The 17,438-nt window shown below is 44.5% G+C and overlaps 1 protein-coding gene across 3 annotated transcripts in view; it reads right to left on the bottom strand.

Annotated features, from left to right (window-relative positions):
- The window catches only part of RIGI (RNA sensor RIG-I), a 67,901-nt gene that overhangs the window by 23,166 nt on the left and 27,297 nt on the right, over positions 1-17,438 (bottom strand). Inside the window, exons 12-18 of one of the 3 annotated variants that reach the window (XM_063129196.1) lie at positions 16,821-16,956; positions 15,058-15,206; positions 14,502-14,592; positions 13,730-13,900; positions 12,854-13,005; positions 11,560-11,706; positions 9,762-10,187 (exon numbers count right to left, since the gene is read on the bottom strand). The exons of 1 other annotated variant lie outside the window; for it this stretch is intronic. In XM_063129196.1, the coding sequence (XP_062985266.1) occupies positions 9,888-10,187; positions 11,560-11,706; positions 12,854-13,005; positions 13,730-13,900; positions 14,502-14,592; positions 15,058-15,206; positions 16,821-16,956 (1,146 nt within the window). In that variant the 3' untranslated portion in view covers positions 9,762-9,887. Of the gene's footprint in view, positions 1-1,952; positions 2,082-5,454; positions 5,666-5,750; positions 5,802-9,761; positions 10,188-11,559; positions 11,707-12,853; positions 13,006-13,729; positions 13,901-14,501; positions 14,593-15,057; positions 15,207-16,820; positions 16,957-17,438 lie in introns of those variants that run through there. One more of the 3 variants, XM_063129197.1, reaches the window with a different exon arrangement.

The raw sequence follows: 17,438 nt of genomic DNA, 5'->3' as shown, positions 1-17,438 counted from the left end.
GGGAAGTACACACTTTCTGGAGGCCCTGGAAAGCATGCTTTTCAGCACCCCATTGCTCCAATTGGGGCCTGGGGGTGGGCAAGAAAGTGTGCTTTCCTCCCCTCTGCTCCAGTCATAGCCTTTAAAGTGCATACCCTAATGAAATGATCTGTGCACATCTATGCTTGAGGGATTGCACCTGGCTTTTGATGCCATCGACCATGGTATCCTCCTGGATTGACTCCGTGGGATGGGTATCGGAGGCGCTGTGCTACAGTGATTCCAGTCCTACCTACGGGGTCATTTTCAAAGAGTAGTGTTGGGTGACCATACCTCAGCCCCTTTGCAATTAAGCTATGGTGTGCCACTGGGCACCTTCTTGTCGCCCGTATTGTTTAACATGTACATGAAGCCGTTAGGAGCATTCATTAGGGGTTTGGAGCAAAATGCCATCAGTATGCTGATGACGCATAGTTCCATCTCTCTGTGGCATCTGAATCAGCAGAGGCTGTGCAAGTCTGGGATCAGTGCCTAAACTCAGTAATGGTCTGGATGAGGCCGATAGCTAAATCCTGGAAAGACGGAAGCCCTGCGAGTGAGTGGTTCCCGAGCCCAGGAGTTAGGCTCATTGCCTGTTCTGGATGGATTTCACTTTCTCTGAAAGATCGGGTTCGTAGTTTGGGGCATACTCCTAGATCCATCATTGTTGCTTGAGGCCCAAAAGCCTTTTGCCAGCTTCAGCTGGCTCACCAGCAACAGCTTCTTCTGGACACGGATAGCATGACCACAGTGGTACAGGTATTAGTAACCTCAAGACTGGATTACTGCAAAGCACTTCATGTGGGGCTGCCCTTATGGCTGCTCCAGAAGCTGGAGCTAGTGCAGAAAACTGCAGCTCAGCTGGTGTTGTGAGCTGCCTCTTTTTAGCAAGTAACTCCTTCGCTAAGGGAACTTCACAGGCTGCCTATCCACTACTGGGCCAGGTTTAAGGTTTTGAAACTAGTGTACAAAGCCCTAAACTAGGGACCAGGAAACTTGAGAGAGTGCCTTCTCCCTTACCAAACTACCCCATCTCTGAGGTCATTGGAGGGCATTCTATTGGTTCCACATGGACCTTTGGCACAACTGAAGAGACCACCCAGAGAAGAGCCTTTAGTGTGGTGGCCCCTTCTCTTTGGAACTCCCTGCCCCTGGAGGCCAGGCAGGCACCAGCACTATTCTGCTTCTGGTGCCTCCTGAAAGCAACTCTTTTCCAGGAAGCATTCCTCAACTGACCAGCCACTGTATTTATTGGTACTGTTTTAAATTGAACAATTTTAATTTCCTGTTTTAAACCTTCTTTCTTTTTACTGTTTTATTACCTTTTCACTGCTCTGGAATCTGTTTTAGATATGAAGTGGTATTTAAATATAGTACATAAATAAATAATGAACAGATGTGACATATTATTTATTTATTTCACTAATACAATTTATATAAAATACACCTTGGAAATGATTGCTTCTTTGAGTCAAAGTGTGAGCCATTTTTTTAAAATCACATTTTGATGAACATTTGGTAAGACCAGTGGGAGTGGGATAGGATGGTGTTAGGGCTATCAGGATTCACCACCCTGATTCATATCATCCTTTTTTAAATCAGCTGATTCTCTCCAACCTATCTGAGCTAGTTTCCTACTTCCAAAGGATTTTGGGAGAAGTCTTTTTGACTAACATATCTGACCTAAGCCTCCTCTGATAGAATTTTATGTTGTTAAAAATGTTTCCTACTTTGTTGATGAATTCCACTTTTTTAACCATATCTAATTTTCCCTTAATCTCAGCTACTAGGTGCTACCCTCATACAGAACCCCACAATGTTTTAGCAAAGTGGTGGCTGTTTATCTGTTTTTAATGTCAGACACAGAAGGGCTAAAGACTTTAACAGATACATCCTTCACAAGAAATCTATTAAATTGTGGAGCACACTCCAACCTGCTGCATTCAACGCATCCAAAAATCCACGGAACCATCCCTCCGACGTCAGCTCTAGAATGGATTGAAGAAACAGCTCTGTGGCAGCAATAGGTTTCTCCTTAAGTGCTTGGATATTCTCCACAGTCTCTACAATGAAGTCAGAAGAAAATTAAGTCGCTATTGCAGTCAATTTCCTATCTTGAATAGAAAAAAATGGAATTTGCTTAGGGCCTTCAGTTCAGAAGCCTTTCAAGGACCCACAGGCTAATTCAAATTAGCCATCATCTCCAAACGCAAATAATGAGAACCTCAAAACAGTGTCATGTTTCTCAAGGGGAAACCCTGATTGAGTCATTGTTTTAAAGGTGGCTTACAGTAAATAAACATTAAAAGAATATCTCAAATGTTAAAAATGAAAAGAGCAAGACTAACACCTGTTGTTTGAGAAGGTTAGGATGTTGTGTAGATTCCCACAGCTGGCCTCTGCCAGTGCAGGAGCTCCACTGATTCAGAGCCATGGCCGACGGAGTTAAAAAGTGGGCCACCAGAAGGTACTTTGACTCACATTTGGAGCTTCCTCTTCATTCATAGATAAAACCCTTGGCTTTCTGAGGCTGGACCACAGCCTCTGTTCTATAGCCAACTATGCCAGAATCTGAAAGCCACTGCGGATCATAAAAAGGGAGCTTTGAAGGCTACCCAACTTCTAGAGTGCAAGGGCTCCCACGTGACCGTCTGGATACACTAACGCCTCTCTTCATCAAAGACTGAGAAGGAACTAGGGGTGGGGGGACTACTACATTTTAAGTTTTCTGGCCAGTAGACTCCCAACCGCAGGTGGAATGCTAAAGTGCAAGCAATGTACAACACAAAGTTCCACAAGTCAGTGGCCAAAGCGGACACTGAAGGCCACTTCTTACTATACATTTGTACTTGGACCACAAATATGAAAGTACAAAAGGTGTCAGTGGAGGAGGGTGCATAGGCCTTCCTTTCCTGGTCACCGATTCAATGTATTTCATTAAGCAAGGTGCCAGAGCACACATTATAGCTTTATGGGGACGCTACCAAAAGCAAAAGCAAGCAATGTCTGCCCCTGTTCCACAAACAGGAGAAGAAGAAAAAACACAACTTGTTGCCTTACACCACGAGGGAGGGAGCAGGAACATAATTCTGTCTCTCAGCCTACTGAATGGTCCGTAATTTGATACAACATGTCCTTCAGGCAGACCTATGCCGATGTCAGAGAGCTGACTATGATGCTGTGCTCACCACAATGGGAGTAAAACTATGACTGCTGGCACCCCTGAAGCCCCTGAATGGAGGGATCTGTCTGTCCACGGACTCCACTCCGTTCCGCTGAGGAGAGCTACCCTACAGCAGGGGCAAGCAAATAACATTGTCTCTCAGCCCACTTCAAACGCTTGGCTTCCAACCGTATGGACTGCAAAGCTATGTGCTGGGTAAGGAAGTCTGGGTAAGGAAGTCTGATGATGTTATTGCAGGTTTCAACCACATCGCCCTTTACAGGCGTAATCTTATGCATACCCAGATAAGAAAAAGTCCTACAATTCCCAGCATGCCTGGCTAGAGGGATATTGGGAAATGTAGGACCTTTTTTCCTGTCTAAACATGCATGGGCTAGTATCCTCAATTAATTAAAATTAACCTATGCGTTTTAAAAAGAAAGTAACTGTGGGCATTTTATACATAGGACCAAGCTGCTAATCTGATATCATGGGAGGAAGAAATCGATAGACACAAGCAGCAGAAGGGAAATGGCGTTAGCAGTGGAGGCTGGTGGCTCCAATTTCAGTGGGGCTGAGAACCTGCACTTGGCTTCAGTCAGAATTCTATTGGAGCTATCCAAGGTGCTGAACCTATTTGGAGAGTGGGGCTGTACCACTTCAGAGGGCGAGTGACTTGTGGGTGCTCTCTCGTGAAGAAGGCGAGAGAAGAGCAATAAATATATGGGCGTTAAAAAAAAAAACTTTTTAGAAAAAGTCGTGCCTGGGAGAAAACTGGCTTCACTGTGAAGCTCTGGGTTTTGAAACACACTAGTACAGAACCACCCAAGTGAGGGAGGACGTATACTCATGGGTGCGCGCGCGCACACACATCAACTCCTCCCCGTTTCCTTTCCAGCTACTCTTCCCCTCGGCTGGAAAACTCGCGCAGCCCTCTCGTTTCTCCGCAGTTGCAAGGGAGCCAGATCCCCCCTTCTGCAGGCTCGGGGGATCCTCTGGCATCTGCCGAGCCTCTCCCAGCTCAGAGCTCTGCTCCCATTGGCGGGCCCTAAAAACCGCACGGAGAGCACAAGCCGGACCAAGGGGGCTTCGCCCCTCCATCAATGCCTGTCCAAGAATAGACAAGAAGACAAGCGAGTAAGCATTAAAAGGCAGCATGCAACGGGCCGGGAGCAGCAGCAGTACCGCACCGCTCCACAACGCTCGCGGGAAGGAAGGAAGGATGGATAGCCATTCCGGACTGAACAGTGGTTGAGGACGCCCATTTGTCGAATTTGTTATGAAAACCGAATATTAATGCCACCCCCGCGAGCATTTCTAGGTCAAGGAGAAAAATTGCTTGATCCGGTAACCACCTGCCCTCGCTCCCTGCATCTACCTGGGACACAGTCCCACAGTGAGCCCAATGAAACTTTTCCCTGAGTAAACATGCGCAGAATTGTACCCATCTTGAACCGAGTGGGTTTTAGTAGTATACGCTTTACACGTCGTGTGGCGCAGAGTGGTAAGCGGCAGTTACTGCAGCCGAAACTCTCCCCAGGGCCTGAGTTCGATCCCAGCGGAAGCTGGTTCTCAGGCAGCCGGCTCAGCCTTCCAAGGTCAGTAAAATGAGTACCCAGCTGGAGGGGGGGGGGAGGTAACTGCGACTGGGGAAGGCAATGGCAAACCACCCCACTATAAAGTCTGCCAAGAAAATGTCAGCGAAAGCAGGCGTCCCTCTAGGAGTCAGCAATGACTCAAGTGCTTCCACGAGAGGTTCCTTTCCTTTCCTTCCTTGCGTTTTAGCCACCAGTAGCTCAATGGGGCTAACCAGCTGGTAAGAGTGCAGCCTTCATTGCACAAAAGGCGGTGGGGAAACAGAACCAGCTGCATTTACACGAACCAGGTGGCGTAATAGAATGCTGTGATGTTGCCATTCTTACAGCAGCCAATGAGAATTCAGGCTCGTTCCAGAAATACATTGGCCCCGTTCAGACAACACGCTAAACCATGCTGCTTAACCACAAAATGGTTAACGGCATTCCATTAACCATTTTGTGGTTAAGCAGCATGGTTTAGCCTGTTGTCTGAACAGGGCCACTGTTGTGGTTGCTTTAAAAAAAATCGACCCCCCCCCTTTTTTTAAAGTGATATAAAAGTATCCTGGGCTAGCAAACCGGGTTGGTTGGGTACTGTCAAATAACACCCACCCCGTTGCAAAGTATAATCGCTATTTCCCGCGAGGCAGCTATGTAGCGACTTCATCAGGAAAGGAGGATCACGGTTCCACTCACCATCGGGGAGCCAGTCCTTCATGTAGCTCAGTATATAAGCAGGATTCAGCGTCTTCACGATATAACGCTCGAAGCGACGCAGGCTCTCCTTCTCCTCCGCGGTCATCTCGACTCCTTCCTTCTGCCGAGCCCTCCGTTTGCAAGGGTCTTTCTCCGCCGGCTTAGCGGTCGCCCTGGGTCCTCTGTAGCAATCCCCTTGCAGCAAGCTAGCCTGCGGGGCAGAGAACTATAACGTCCCGACTGCCCCATAGGCAGGCTGAGCCCCTCAATGAGTTTCCCCCGCCCCCGCTAGTTACCGGGGGAGCGGCGGAGTGCCTCGATTTCTTCAACGTCACGGGGTGTGAGAAGCCGAAAAGCAGCCGAGGGAGAAAGGAGCAGAATGCAGGAAACGAAACTGACTGATTCGAAACCGAAAGCTGCCAGGATAGCGGCTGGTCTCAGGAAATCGGAACCGGGCGGGGAAGGGGGAAGAACGTGGTCTTGGGAGAGAAACAACAACGAGGGTTTGCGCTTTTCAAAATTTCACTGAGCGTCTTACATGGTGGCAAAGAGACTAATCAGGCAGCCAAGCAAGTCGAGATCTCACCTATATGCCTGCCCCGCCCCATATTAGCCAAGAATCTGCCCCCCCCAAATGTTGGAACCAGCCCCCTCAAACAGTGGTGGGCAACTCCGAGGACAATTATTAATAAAAGGTCTTATCTTAAACCAAAGTCAGTGCATAGATTCTTCACATGCAGAGCTTTTGAAAGCCTGGTTCATATTTTGATTTGGTTTATACGTGCTTCAGTTACACATGATCAGCTATGAGACAGGAAGGGATGCTAGATTCCCCTTCCCCTTTTGATGCATCCATAAAACTGACCGAAACAGATGAACTTTGCAAGAGTGACTTTCTGATCTTAATTGGACAAATAACTTAAACAATTTTTTTTGACAATTAACTTAAAGTAAAACCTCTTCCTCCTCCCAATGATCATAGTCCCAAATTTCTGGGATCAAGGGGGACGTTTTAATCTCACCCCACCCCCATCCCAGCAACTTGGCTCTTGATCACTAGAAGGAAGGGGCTTTAACCTCCCCTTCTCCCAGGGATCAGGATCTGTTCCTTTCCACCAACCCGACTAACAGCTGTCAGGCAGGACTGGTTGGAGCCCACAGAACCATTTCCTAGCAGAATAAGGTCTCCCCGACCCCAGCAGCTGGTGCATCTTAGAGTACAAACAGCCAAGGCTGGCCATCTAGAAAATATGGTTGACCATCCAAGATCCACATTAAGGAAGTACCTTTTCAGGGCCAAATGGTAGGTAAGGCTGAGCACCTGCAAAGGACCCACACCCCAGCAGGAGCCAACTGTCTTCTTCCTTTCTTCATTGCAATCTGCTTGTTCACCTGCCTCTCCCTCTGGTCCAGACAACAGAGGTGGTGAGAAGGAGCAGCAGTAGATGCCAAGACCTACTTGCTCACTGGCTCTCTGCCAGACAACAAGCAAGTGGTAGCAATGGTGAGAAAGAGGAGGACGATCAAGATTAGCTGGTGACAATGGCAATGACAACGTAGACTCACCGAGGGAGGAGTCCCACCAAAAATGGCTTGCCCAAGGGGCTACCAAAGCTGGTGCTGTACATTTTCTAGGCCAACTCAACGGTCACAACATAGCATGCAAGCTTTTGAGTTCTCCAGATTACAGCTTTGCCCAACCTGGTGCCCTCCAGATATTTTGCACTGCAACTCCCAGCATTCCTAACCATTGGCCAAGCTGAGTGGAACTGATGGGAGTTGAAGTCCAAAACATCTGGAGGGCACAAGCTTGGGGTATCCTGGGCTAGGTGATAAAGCAAAAGGAGATGGGGGTTGGGGAGGAAGAAAAGGGGCTGATGGAGTTTGGATCCACGGAGTTTGCATTTAGTCAAAGTCTTAAAGGGGAGTGTAGGAAGTGGTTACAGACATTCCAGTTTTAGGCTCTACCACATAGGAGGGCAACCTGGAAAGGTTCCACACATCGTCTGCAATTTGTAGGCTGCCTATTTTCCCAAACATTCTCATTCCTTATAAGAAAAAAATGTTAAAAGAGAAAAAGGTGGAATAGCTACATTTTGCCTTTCAATTAGTAGCGCTAGGAGCCCTCTGTCTGGAAGCGCCCCACACCTACGACATTATCTAAACGTTTTCAAAATATTTTTCTAAACCTTTTCAAAATAGTTCAGTGTTCCTAAAGGGTTTGTGTTTCCTCTAAAAGCAGGCCAGAAAAGATATGGGGGGTGGGGGGTAGGGCCTCTATTGCTTTCAATCTGACTGGCAGGGCTTCAGGGGGCATCAAAGCAGTCCTCACAAAGAACTATGAGTCAATCCACCACAGTAATCTGATGGGAATGGGAGTGATTCCCCTGCAGTATTTGCTTGGCAACGATGCCGAGAGTCTAGGGCTGATAGGATGGGAACGTTACACGATCATCATTCATGAGCAGCTCATGCCCAGAATGGAACATTGGCACCCCAACCACACTCTACAATGTTTACTGAACCTCTTACCTCATCGTCATGTGTATCTGCCTCTGCATTAACTGGTCAGACCTTCTTATGGAACATCAATAACTATGCAAACATATATATATATGTTCCACTTTGCATATCAGGAGATCAACCTGTATTCTTTTCTTCTGAGCTATAGGATGGATGGAACCGGCAAGGAGGAGCCTGGGATCAATAGAACGCTCAAAAGTTTTAATGACGTGGTCCCTACTTTTTCCTGGGCAATAGGGGGAGATAACCCATTGTGAGATGCCTTCCTCACACCAACCTAGAGAATGAACTTCGGATCAAAGTAAGAGATTCCACCTGTGGTGTTACAGTGATGTAGTAAGGTGGGGTGGGGAGCCTTCTTCATGTTAAAGGTCCCATTCCAGGGGTGGTGGGGGCATGGATTTGCCAATGGGCTGAGCCTAAGTAAAAGTGGGGAGAAAGGTATGGAGGGAGCTCTTAAAAATATAGTTTCCCAGTTCAGATGCCACAGGAAGCTGCAGTCAAAGAAATCAGGAAAACTTTCCTGAAGCTGAGCACACAAGGGTGGTGGTGGAAGGAGTAAAGCTCTGGGCACAAGGCTAATTCCTAGTCCAATAACCTGGCTTCAAATATTTGTTTCTGGAGGTTATCTTGCTACATTGGACTGGGGATTCCCTTGAACTGGCGTTCAAACCTCCAATTGATGGGAGTTACAGCCCATTATAAACATATTTACTCAGAAGTAAGGTTGCTTCAAAAATTCAGAAGAGGATATATGATGACCATGAGGGGTGGGGATAGGGGATGTAATGAACAACAAAGGGCCTGTTCAGACAACACGCTAAGCCATGATTAAGCTGCTAACCCTTTGCAGCAAATAGTGACCATGTTTAAACCATGGTTAGCCACCATTGTTAGGAAATGCTTAACCGCCTTGGGTTGGTGTGTTGTCTGAACAGGGGTCACTGAGATACAACAACAAAACTTCCTTCCGGTCCCTCAAACACAACTGATGGAAGCTTCAGGTTTTAGGTAAAACATTTGTTGTGTCAATTTAATAATGTAACAACAATTGTATCAGTGTCAAGTACTATAAAATTCAGTCCCGCTAGCCTGTTGTTGGGTTTTCTGTGTGTTTGTTAAGTCTTTGCGGAAAGGAATCTGATCAAGGAATGCTGACTAATGGGTTCAGTTCAGACAACATGTTTCTCAGTGGTGGTTTTAGAACTCTACAGTGGAGTTTTTACACCACCATTGATTAATGTGTTGTCTGGCTGGAAAACTCCACCCCACAATGGAGGGTGTGTGTTTTTTTTTTAAAAAAAATACTCCACACTGAATACGCCATGCTGTGCAGGGTTCCTGCACAACTGTTGTGTTATGTGGAGAGCATGGAGTTTTCTGTTGCGTTGAGCTGACTTTTCCCACTGGCTACAGAGTTCCCTGGCAAGAGCAGTGAAAGGAGGAAGTGCTGCTCTAGGAGAGCCGCTGGGATTATTATTATTTTTTGCAGCAATGGCTGATGGGATACCATCGGAAGGACTGGCGGAAGAGAGAGGGTGGAGGAACTGTCAATCAAACATCGCAATGGATTTTACTCCACTCCATGGCAGCCCACAGTCACACAACGGTGGAGTTAGAATGTGTTGTGTGGGGAGTACCTCCTAAAAACTCAACCGTTGAGTGGAGTTTTCACAGTGCGTTGACTAACGTGTTGTCTGAACTGAGCCATGGACAGCTAATAGTCCTAAAACTCAAATGGTTGTGTTACCTTGGATTTGCAATCACTGAACTTCAAAGATTAATACTCTTAACTGGAAAAGTGCTTTATTTTAATCTTCTCTTATATAAACCAGCATTTAACTTTTAAAATAGGATGTATTTTTTTCATTCAGGACTAAGTTAAATAGCACATTAGACAATTCTGCATTTTAATCAGACATTTCTTCAATATCAAATTCTTTCACTGCAAAATTAACATCTTTCCATTTCCGGAAAGGAAATTGTTCCCCTGTGGCAACGTCCTCCACTGAAAAGCTCTCGATTTTGATGATGGGCAGGTCCTCAAATGCCTTGTACTTCACCGTGATTCCCCAGTCATGATGGCATCTCTCAGCATTGCAGTACACCTTGCATCTCTTCTCAAAATTGCCGTAGCGATTTGGTTTTTTGTGAGGCTCTGTTCTATACCGTTGCCTGAAATCCTCATCGACGACTGTGTGGTGGAACCCCTAGAACAAACGCAGTGAAGTTACACCAACATTCTCCATACATTCAGGTGTGGTTCACACATACATGTTTGCCAAGTGATGCTTTTGTATGTGGGGAACAGGTCAGAGATATAAAACCATACCAGACTTTCATATCAGGTCAAATGCAGAACCTCCCAAAGCTTGTTTATACACATTCAATTGCCACTTAACAAATATACAGCAGCCAAATGACACCTGTGTATGTGGGAACCAAACGCCAACCTTCCCATGTGCACTTCTGTCATATGGCAGAAGTGCACATGGACCTTTATATGGTGAATGATGGCATTTACCAGGGCAAATTCCTTTTGGTTGGGTAAATGCGAAGTGGTAACGCACCGCATGTCCATACAGCCAAATGGTAAGCTGGTCACTGAATTTGTCCTGTTGATGAATTGTACCCCCATACATTTACAGAAGTAGCAAAGTAGTAATGCTCCCCATACCACTTGATAGAGGAATATTAATGAGACACATCCCCCTTGTGATACTTTTATCACTTCATAAACAGGGCACCTGTGTTTACCTGGACGTAAGATAATTTTGGGGATTGCTTGGATTTGATACCTACAACTCATTTGCACACATAGAATCTCTCTTTATATGTTGAGTGATGGCATTTACAACGGCAAGTTATTTCCTGAGCTTTTCTCTTGGCTGGCTAAATGCGAAGTGGTTTTGCACCACAAACTGCCCTAGGCTAGAGCTTGCATAATTCCTTTGGAGTGCAAAATTGCTGTTGAATTTGGAGCAGAAAATAAGCAATAATATTACTAATCCCTACCACCGACCCTCAACTATAGATGACAACATTTGAAGGAACGCCTCCTCCCATATGTACCTGCCCAGACCTTAAGATCATCTACAGGGGCCCTTCTCCATGAGCCTCTGCCAAAGGAAGTGAGGCAGGTGGCTACTAGGAGCAGGGCTTTCTCCACTGTGGCACCCCGGATGTGGAATGAGCTCCCCAGAGAGGTCCGCCTGGCACCTACACTGTACTCTTTTCCTCGCCAACTGAAGACCTTTTTATTCTCTCAGTATTTTAACACTTAATTTTAACTTAAATTTAAATTTTACTGTTCTAACTCTGTATTTTAATCTTATATCAATTTTGCTGCGTGGTTTTATCCTGGTTGTGCTTTTTATACTGCATTTTGTATTTGTGCTTTTAACCTGTTGGTTGTTTTATTATGGTTTTAATTTTTGTGAACCGCCCAGAGAGCTTCAGCTATTGGGCGGTATAAAAATGTAATAAATAAATAAATAATAAATAAACACTCAAGGAAGAATGTGCTTCACAACACAACATTATGCACAGTGTAACTGTCGGAATGCTCTGCTGCAAGCTTACCTCGATCGCTCTGATGTGCTCTGTGTCGCAAGCATACTTTTTGCATTTCCCACACAACAATCTCCGATTCCCCATCAGGGGCTTGGGCTGGGGTTCTTTTTTCTTGGAATCTTGCAACTTCTTTTGCTTTTTTTGCAAGTCACTTATCTAAGGGGGAAAAGTAATCAGAGTAAGAGGCAAAAAATATCCATTGGATATCTGAAAAGCAGCGTCCTCTCATATAGACCCTGTCTAGAGGGCCATAGGACTGTTTGGTTTCTGAGAACCGAGGTCAGAACCAGGGCTCTGACCTCAGAGTCCACAAACCACACTCCCTGCTTCCTCGTAGCTGGCATGGTTCTCACTGCACCAGCTACATCTCTGTGCTCAGAAAAAGAGCACAGAGAAGGCAAAAAGGGATCCCCTCCGTGCTCCAGCCACCTTGCATGGGATAATCCGAGTTCACACACTAAACTAACTTCTCAGCAATCATGATTCTTCTGGGTGTAGGCTTTTAATAGTTTGCACTCAGATCATCATAGGGAATGATCCAACGGCATGCAAACTTAGGCAGGAATGAGAAAATCAAGAGTAAGGAGAGTCCTCCAACCTTCCTTTGAATGTGCTCCTGCTGCTGACCTCTTTCTCAAAAGAGCTCCAAGTTTCTACCTGATTGCTGGGAGATTCAGGACAGATAAAATGAAGGACTTCTTCACACAGCACATAGCTAAACTATGGAATTCACTTCCACAAGATGTAGTGATGGCCACCATTTTGGATGGCTTTAAAAGGGCATTGTACAAATTCATGGAGGATAACGTTATCAATAGCTAGTAGTCTGATGGCTATATGCTACCTTCAGTATTAGAGGCAGTATGCCTATCTAAACCACTTGCTGGGGAACATCAGTGGGAGGGTGCTGTTGCACTCAGGTCCTGCTTGTGGGTTTTCCATAGGCAGCCGGTTAGCCACTGTATAAGGCTGGACTAGATGGACCGTTGGTCTGATCCAATATGGCTCTTCTTCTGCTCTTCTGAGGCTGTGGAATGGCCTGCCGGAGGAGATTCGTCAACTTAACGGTCCTTTAGCATTTAAGAAAGCTATAAAGACTGATCTCTTCTGGCAGGCCTATCCAGTGGAATTTTAGGATGTTTTTAGTACGTTTTTTAGGAGGTTTTAACATTGCATACTATGTTTTTAATCAATATTTTATGTATTTTACACTTATTGTTGTTCCCTGTCTCGATCAGGATGGAGAGGCAGGTAAGAATTATTATTATTATTAATTATTATTATGACAAAAAAAGGGACTTGCCTCCTGTACAAACGTTTCCTCCGTCCAATCCTGCACAATCTCAATGGCTTCGTTCATCATCTTCTCCTTAATCATGTTACTTTTCTCATTCTCCTCCTGTTCTTTCTTGCTAGTCACAAGGATGCACTTGCTGTCTTTTGCCCTTCCGCGACCTGGAGGTGGCACATAAGAACAGGTTTAAGGCCATAAAGCTAAGACAGATAACAACCAGCACTCACTTCTGGCTCTCGTTTGTATGAGGATAAAAGCCACCACATGTGGAACAGGGGCACAACGTAGAGTAATACACAAAAGTGAGCATGATATTTGAGCCAAACAAATTTAGGCAAATCAGTTCAATTATGTAGCTCTTGTTGAAGCCTACATTTCTGCACCCCCTCCCCATTCCAGTTTCTGAATGTATATTATTTGCTCCCTACACATTAATCATTTTCTACAAGTTAATAATTATTCTACTAGAAAAGGTCAAGTAAATCAAAATCTATTGCAGAAATAGTAAAGATAATAATAGTAAATAGATTAGTATATTCACAGTTATTTATCAATGTATATATACAATACACATTGGTAAATACGCATTCGGATTAATGTAACTTGTTGGTTTCTATAGCATTATGTAGAACTTTAAACGCTTAATAAAAATAAACGAGCTATCCCACCTCCTCTGGCTGGCCCATTACTGGTCCATAAACCCATTTTCTTTCAGAGGAAAGTATGTCTACAAATCCAATTCTGAAATGCCCAAATCCACATAACGTAACACAAACTGGATAGCCACACATTTGATAGTGTACACTCAGCCTCGGTTGCAACAGCATCACCTGTGGCCCTAGAATTAAACACCTTGTTCTCATGGAAGATTTTTTGCCAACCTACCTCTGACTTGTATCATTTTGGTGACGTTGCCCGTATATTCATACAGCAGGACAAGGTTACACTGGGCAATGTCAATCCCTTCATCAGCAACAGAAGTAGCTATGAGCATCTTGCTGTCCCCATCAGTTTTGAAGGAGTCCAAGACGCCCTTTTGATTTGGGAGGGTCATGCCTAAAATAGGGTTGACAGAGGAGTATCTAGGTTATCAACAGAATGACAGGCCTTAATTAACAGAGTTATTACCTTTCATCACAGCTCCAAGTATGTCATAGGAGCACATAAACAGCAGAGGGCCTGGTGAGAGGCAATTTGGCCCCACACCAGGCCCTGGATGGACCAGATGACATCAGTGGGCATGGCTAGGCCCAGTGATATCAACACCCCTTCCACCTGTCTTGTCTCCATGCTGACTAAGATACAGAGTTCCATGCCTCTCCCAGCATTGAGAAAAGGACTTCACTGGTCCTGGGAGAAGCAGCTCTTCATGCACTTCTTGTCGTCCCCATCAGCAAGAGAAAATGGCATGAAGAGGAAGACTCAGCCAGGACTGGAAGGAGCAGCCACTTCTCCCAGTACTGATCGAGTCCTCCAGGACAGATTGGGGGGTCACAGTGGAATTCCTCCAGGACCAAGCCCAGGAGGAACTGAAGGAGGCTCCATGAGCCAGATGTGGAACCTCCACGGGCTAGAATAGGCCCACAGGCTGGAGGTTCCACATCTCTGTTCGTAATCAACATCCTAACATCTACAGTGCAATGCAAAGTTCCCTTACCTGTGTCCTGATTTCTCTTCCCACGTCCCATCAATGCATCTGGCTTTAGGTATTGAAGTTGGGGGCTTTCTTCTATCCAGTTCTTCAATGCCTGTAAAATTTATGGTCTTAGAATTTTGTGATAATACAGCTCCCAAGATCCTTCCTTACCCATCACCCCCCCCCCCATCATGTGCCTAGCCCTTTGGGATCTGTGGTGGTTCACATGCTTCATTTCAGAGGTGTCGAGTTCTTTCAGCCAAACTTTGCCCCAGATTGGTGCAACTAGACATCTTTCTGAATGAAGTATGGAAATATTTCAGCCCCAGCTCTTTTACTCTTGGTTTAAACTAAGACACATAATGATCTTGTTTTGGATTGCATGTTTTCTGTTGACACTGTATGTTATTTTATCAAACAAATGTTCTAGATTATTTTTGTAAATCGTATAAGCCTTATTGGCTTGAAAGCCAGTATTATTATTTTTAGATTTTAACTCAAAAAGAACAGAAAACAGACTGGATTTTTTAAAACAACAACACTGCCCCATTTGGGCTATTAGGAAAAGTTCTCTTACAGCTACTAGCGCTCTTGTCTTAACAAAGAGAATAGTGCGAGTCTGGGGTTTAAGGCGGTATTCCTCTTCCAGGATAAATGTAACATCTTCCAATTTGGGATTTTGATTGGATTCATCTTCAGAAGCTGCATTCAGCTCTGGCAATTTAGCTGAAAAAATATAAATATTTTCATCTAATTGTATATCTGTGTGACAGAAACACTGCCCCCCCCCCCCCACAAAAAACAACAGATGAGATCTAGCATTTCCCATGTATATTATTACATTTTATTTTACTTATTTAAAATGTTTGTTATTCTTTTTAAAAAAACAACCAATACCTGAAGTGATTGCAAAAGAACATTTGTATTTCATCCTTAATCTCATAGATTCTGAACAGTGTGGGTGAACTTGTTTCATTCTCACAGCAACCATGCGAGCGAGTTTCACCAGCTAAGGACCAAGCCAGCTTTGCATCTCCCTGATTCTCTTGCTGTTGTTTTTCTCCCCTGCATGTACTCAAAACTAGAGTCTCTCATAAGGCTGCAAAAACCGAATTCTCATTGAGATGTAAACTTATATAAATATAAATATATAAATAAATATATTTATATAAATGTAAATTGGAAACAAGGGACCAGTTCTTATGGAGGTATTAAACTGTGTCTGACTTGTACCATTTCAGACTGCAGTTGTAGATCCACATGACTGACAGCTCCTCTATACGAAGAAGTTTCCCTGCACATAGGAAAATAGCATGTTAAGGAGAAGGCTGGCTTCCTGTAACTTTTAGTTTTCAGCAAGGAAGCTTTTTCTTTTCTTTTTGGTATGGTGGAACATTGTTTTCAAGTCCCTACCAACAGCCTGAAGTGGTGCAACCCAGACACAAGTTTACATCTCAATGAGAATTCACTTCCTCCACATCTCTGAGCATCTCTACATTAAGGGAAATCACATTGTTTAGCCCTGGCTGTTGTGTTTCCTGGTTCTTTAGTGCGATTGAAACTGGATAGATTATATGGGAAGAGAGAAGCGACAGGGTGGAAGATCTTGCTGTTTTCCAGGGCTCTTTAAATGGCAGAAACTTATCACAACTAGTAGCCTCTGGGAATTTATCTACCCCCCCCCCCTTTAAAGCCATCCAAATTGGTGGCCATCACTACATCTTGTGTAGTGAATCCCATAGTTTAATTATGCGCTGTGTGAAGAAAAGCTTCCTTTTATCTGTCCTCAATGTCCCATCACTCAGCTTCATGGGATGACCCCCCAGGTTCTAGCATTATGAGAAAGGGAGAAAAATGCCTCCCTTTCCACATTCTCTACACCATACATAATTATGTACACCTCCATCAGGTCTCCCCTTAGCCTCCTTTTTTCCCCCAAGATAAACAATCCCAGCTGTTATAACCTTCCCTCATAGGTAAGATGCTCCAGTCCTTGATTGTTTTAGTTGCCCTTTTCTGCACTTTTCCCAGCTCTACAATACCATTTTTTAGGTGTGGTGACCAGAACTGTACACAGTATTCTAAGTGTGGCTGCATCATAGATTTGTATAAAGGCAGTAGGATACTGGCAGTTTTATTAATTCTTTTTCTAATAAATGCCTAGCATGGTGTTTGCCTTCTTTACAGCGGCCGCACACTGGGTTGACATTTTTATTGATCTGTCCGCTACAACGCAAAGATCTCTTTCTTGGTCAGTAACAGCCAGCTCAGATCCCATCAGGTTATACTTGAAGTTGGGATTTTTTGAATATTGAATAAGGATCTCTTTCTATGAAATACCTTCGAAGTTTGATGCCAACTGCTCTTCAATTTCATCAAGTCCCCAACTTCGCATGTTCTCAAAGAATTCCTTCAAATAAGCCACTGCATCCTTGGTACGTGCATCTTCATTAATAATGAGGGCATCATTATATTTCTGGGTATAAAGAAAATTTCAAATGCTTTTTATAGTACACACTGAGCTTATGGGCTCAGCAACAACATACATTTCATTCTGAAAACAGGCAGCAATAGCTGCTTATGAGGAAAAAGGAAAGAAATTTCCAAATGAATAATTATGGGCATCTGAGAGAATTGATGTAGTGGTATCCTTCAAGTACCAAGTGAAAAGCACCTAGTTGATACACGCAAAATGGCCGCCCAACAAGACCCTCTTTAAATCATTCTCACGGAAAGAATTGTACAGGTCAGCTGACCACAAGTTTTAGACAATTTTCTCCGTATACCTCCAATCCACTTTAAAAAAAAGTGGTTGGAGATGGCATGGAGAAAACTGCCTGGCCACATGGTAAAGCTGGCTCATAGAAACATCTGCCACAGAGAGCAGCAACATTCTCTCTAAGGCCTGGTTGTACTCTTGTGTGCTGATTCTTAGCCCTTCCATCCCACACAGATGAA

The sequence above is a fragment of the Elgaria multicarinata genome, chromosome 6 (genome assembly GCF_023053635.1).
Source record: "Elgaria multicarinata webbii isolate HBS135686 ecotype San Diego chromosome 6, rElgMul1.1.pri, whole genome shotgun sequence".
Taxonomy (NCBI): Eukaryota; Metazoa; Chordata; class Lepidosauria; order Squamata; family Anguidae; genus Elgaria; species Elgaria multicarinata.
The sequence above is the reverse complement of the archived record's forward strand: the minus strand, read 5'-3'. Positions and strand labels throughout refer to the sequence as shown.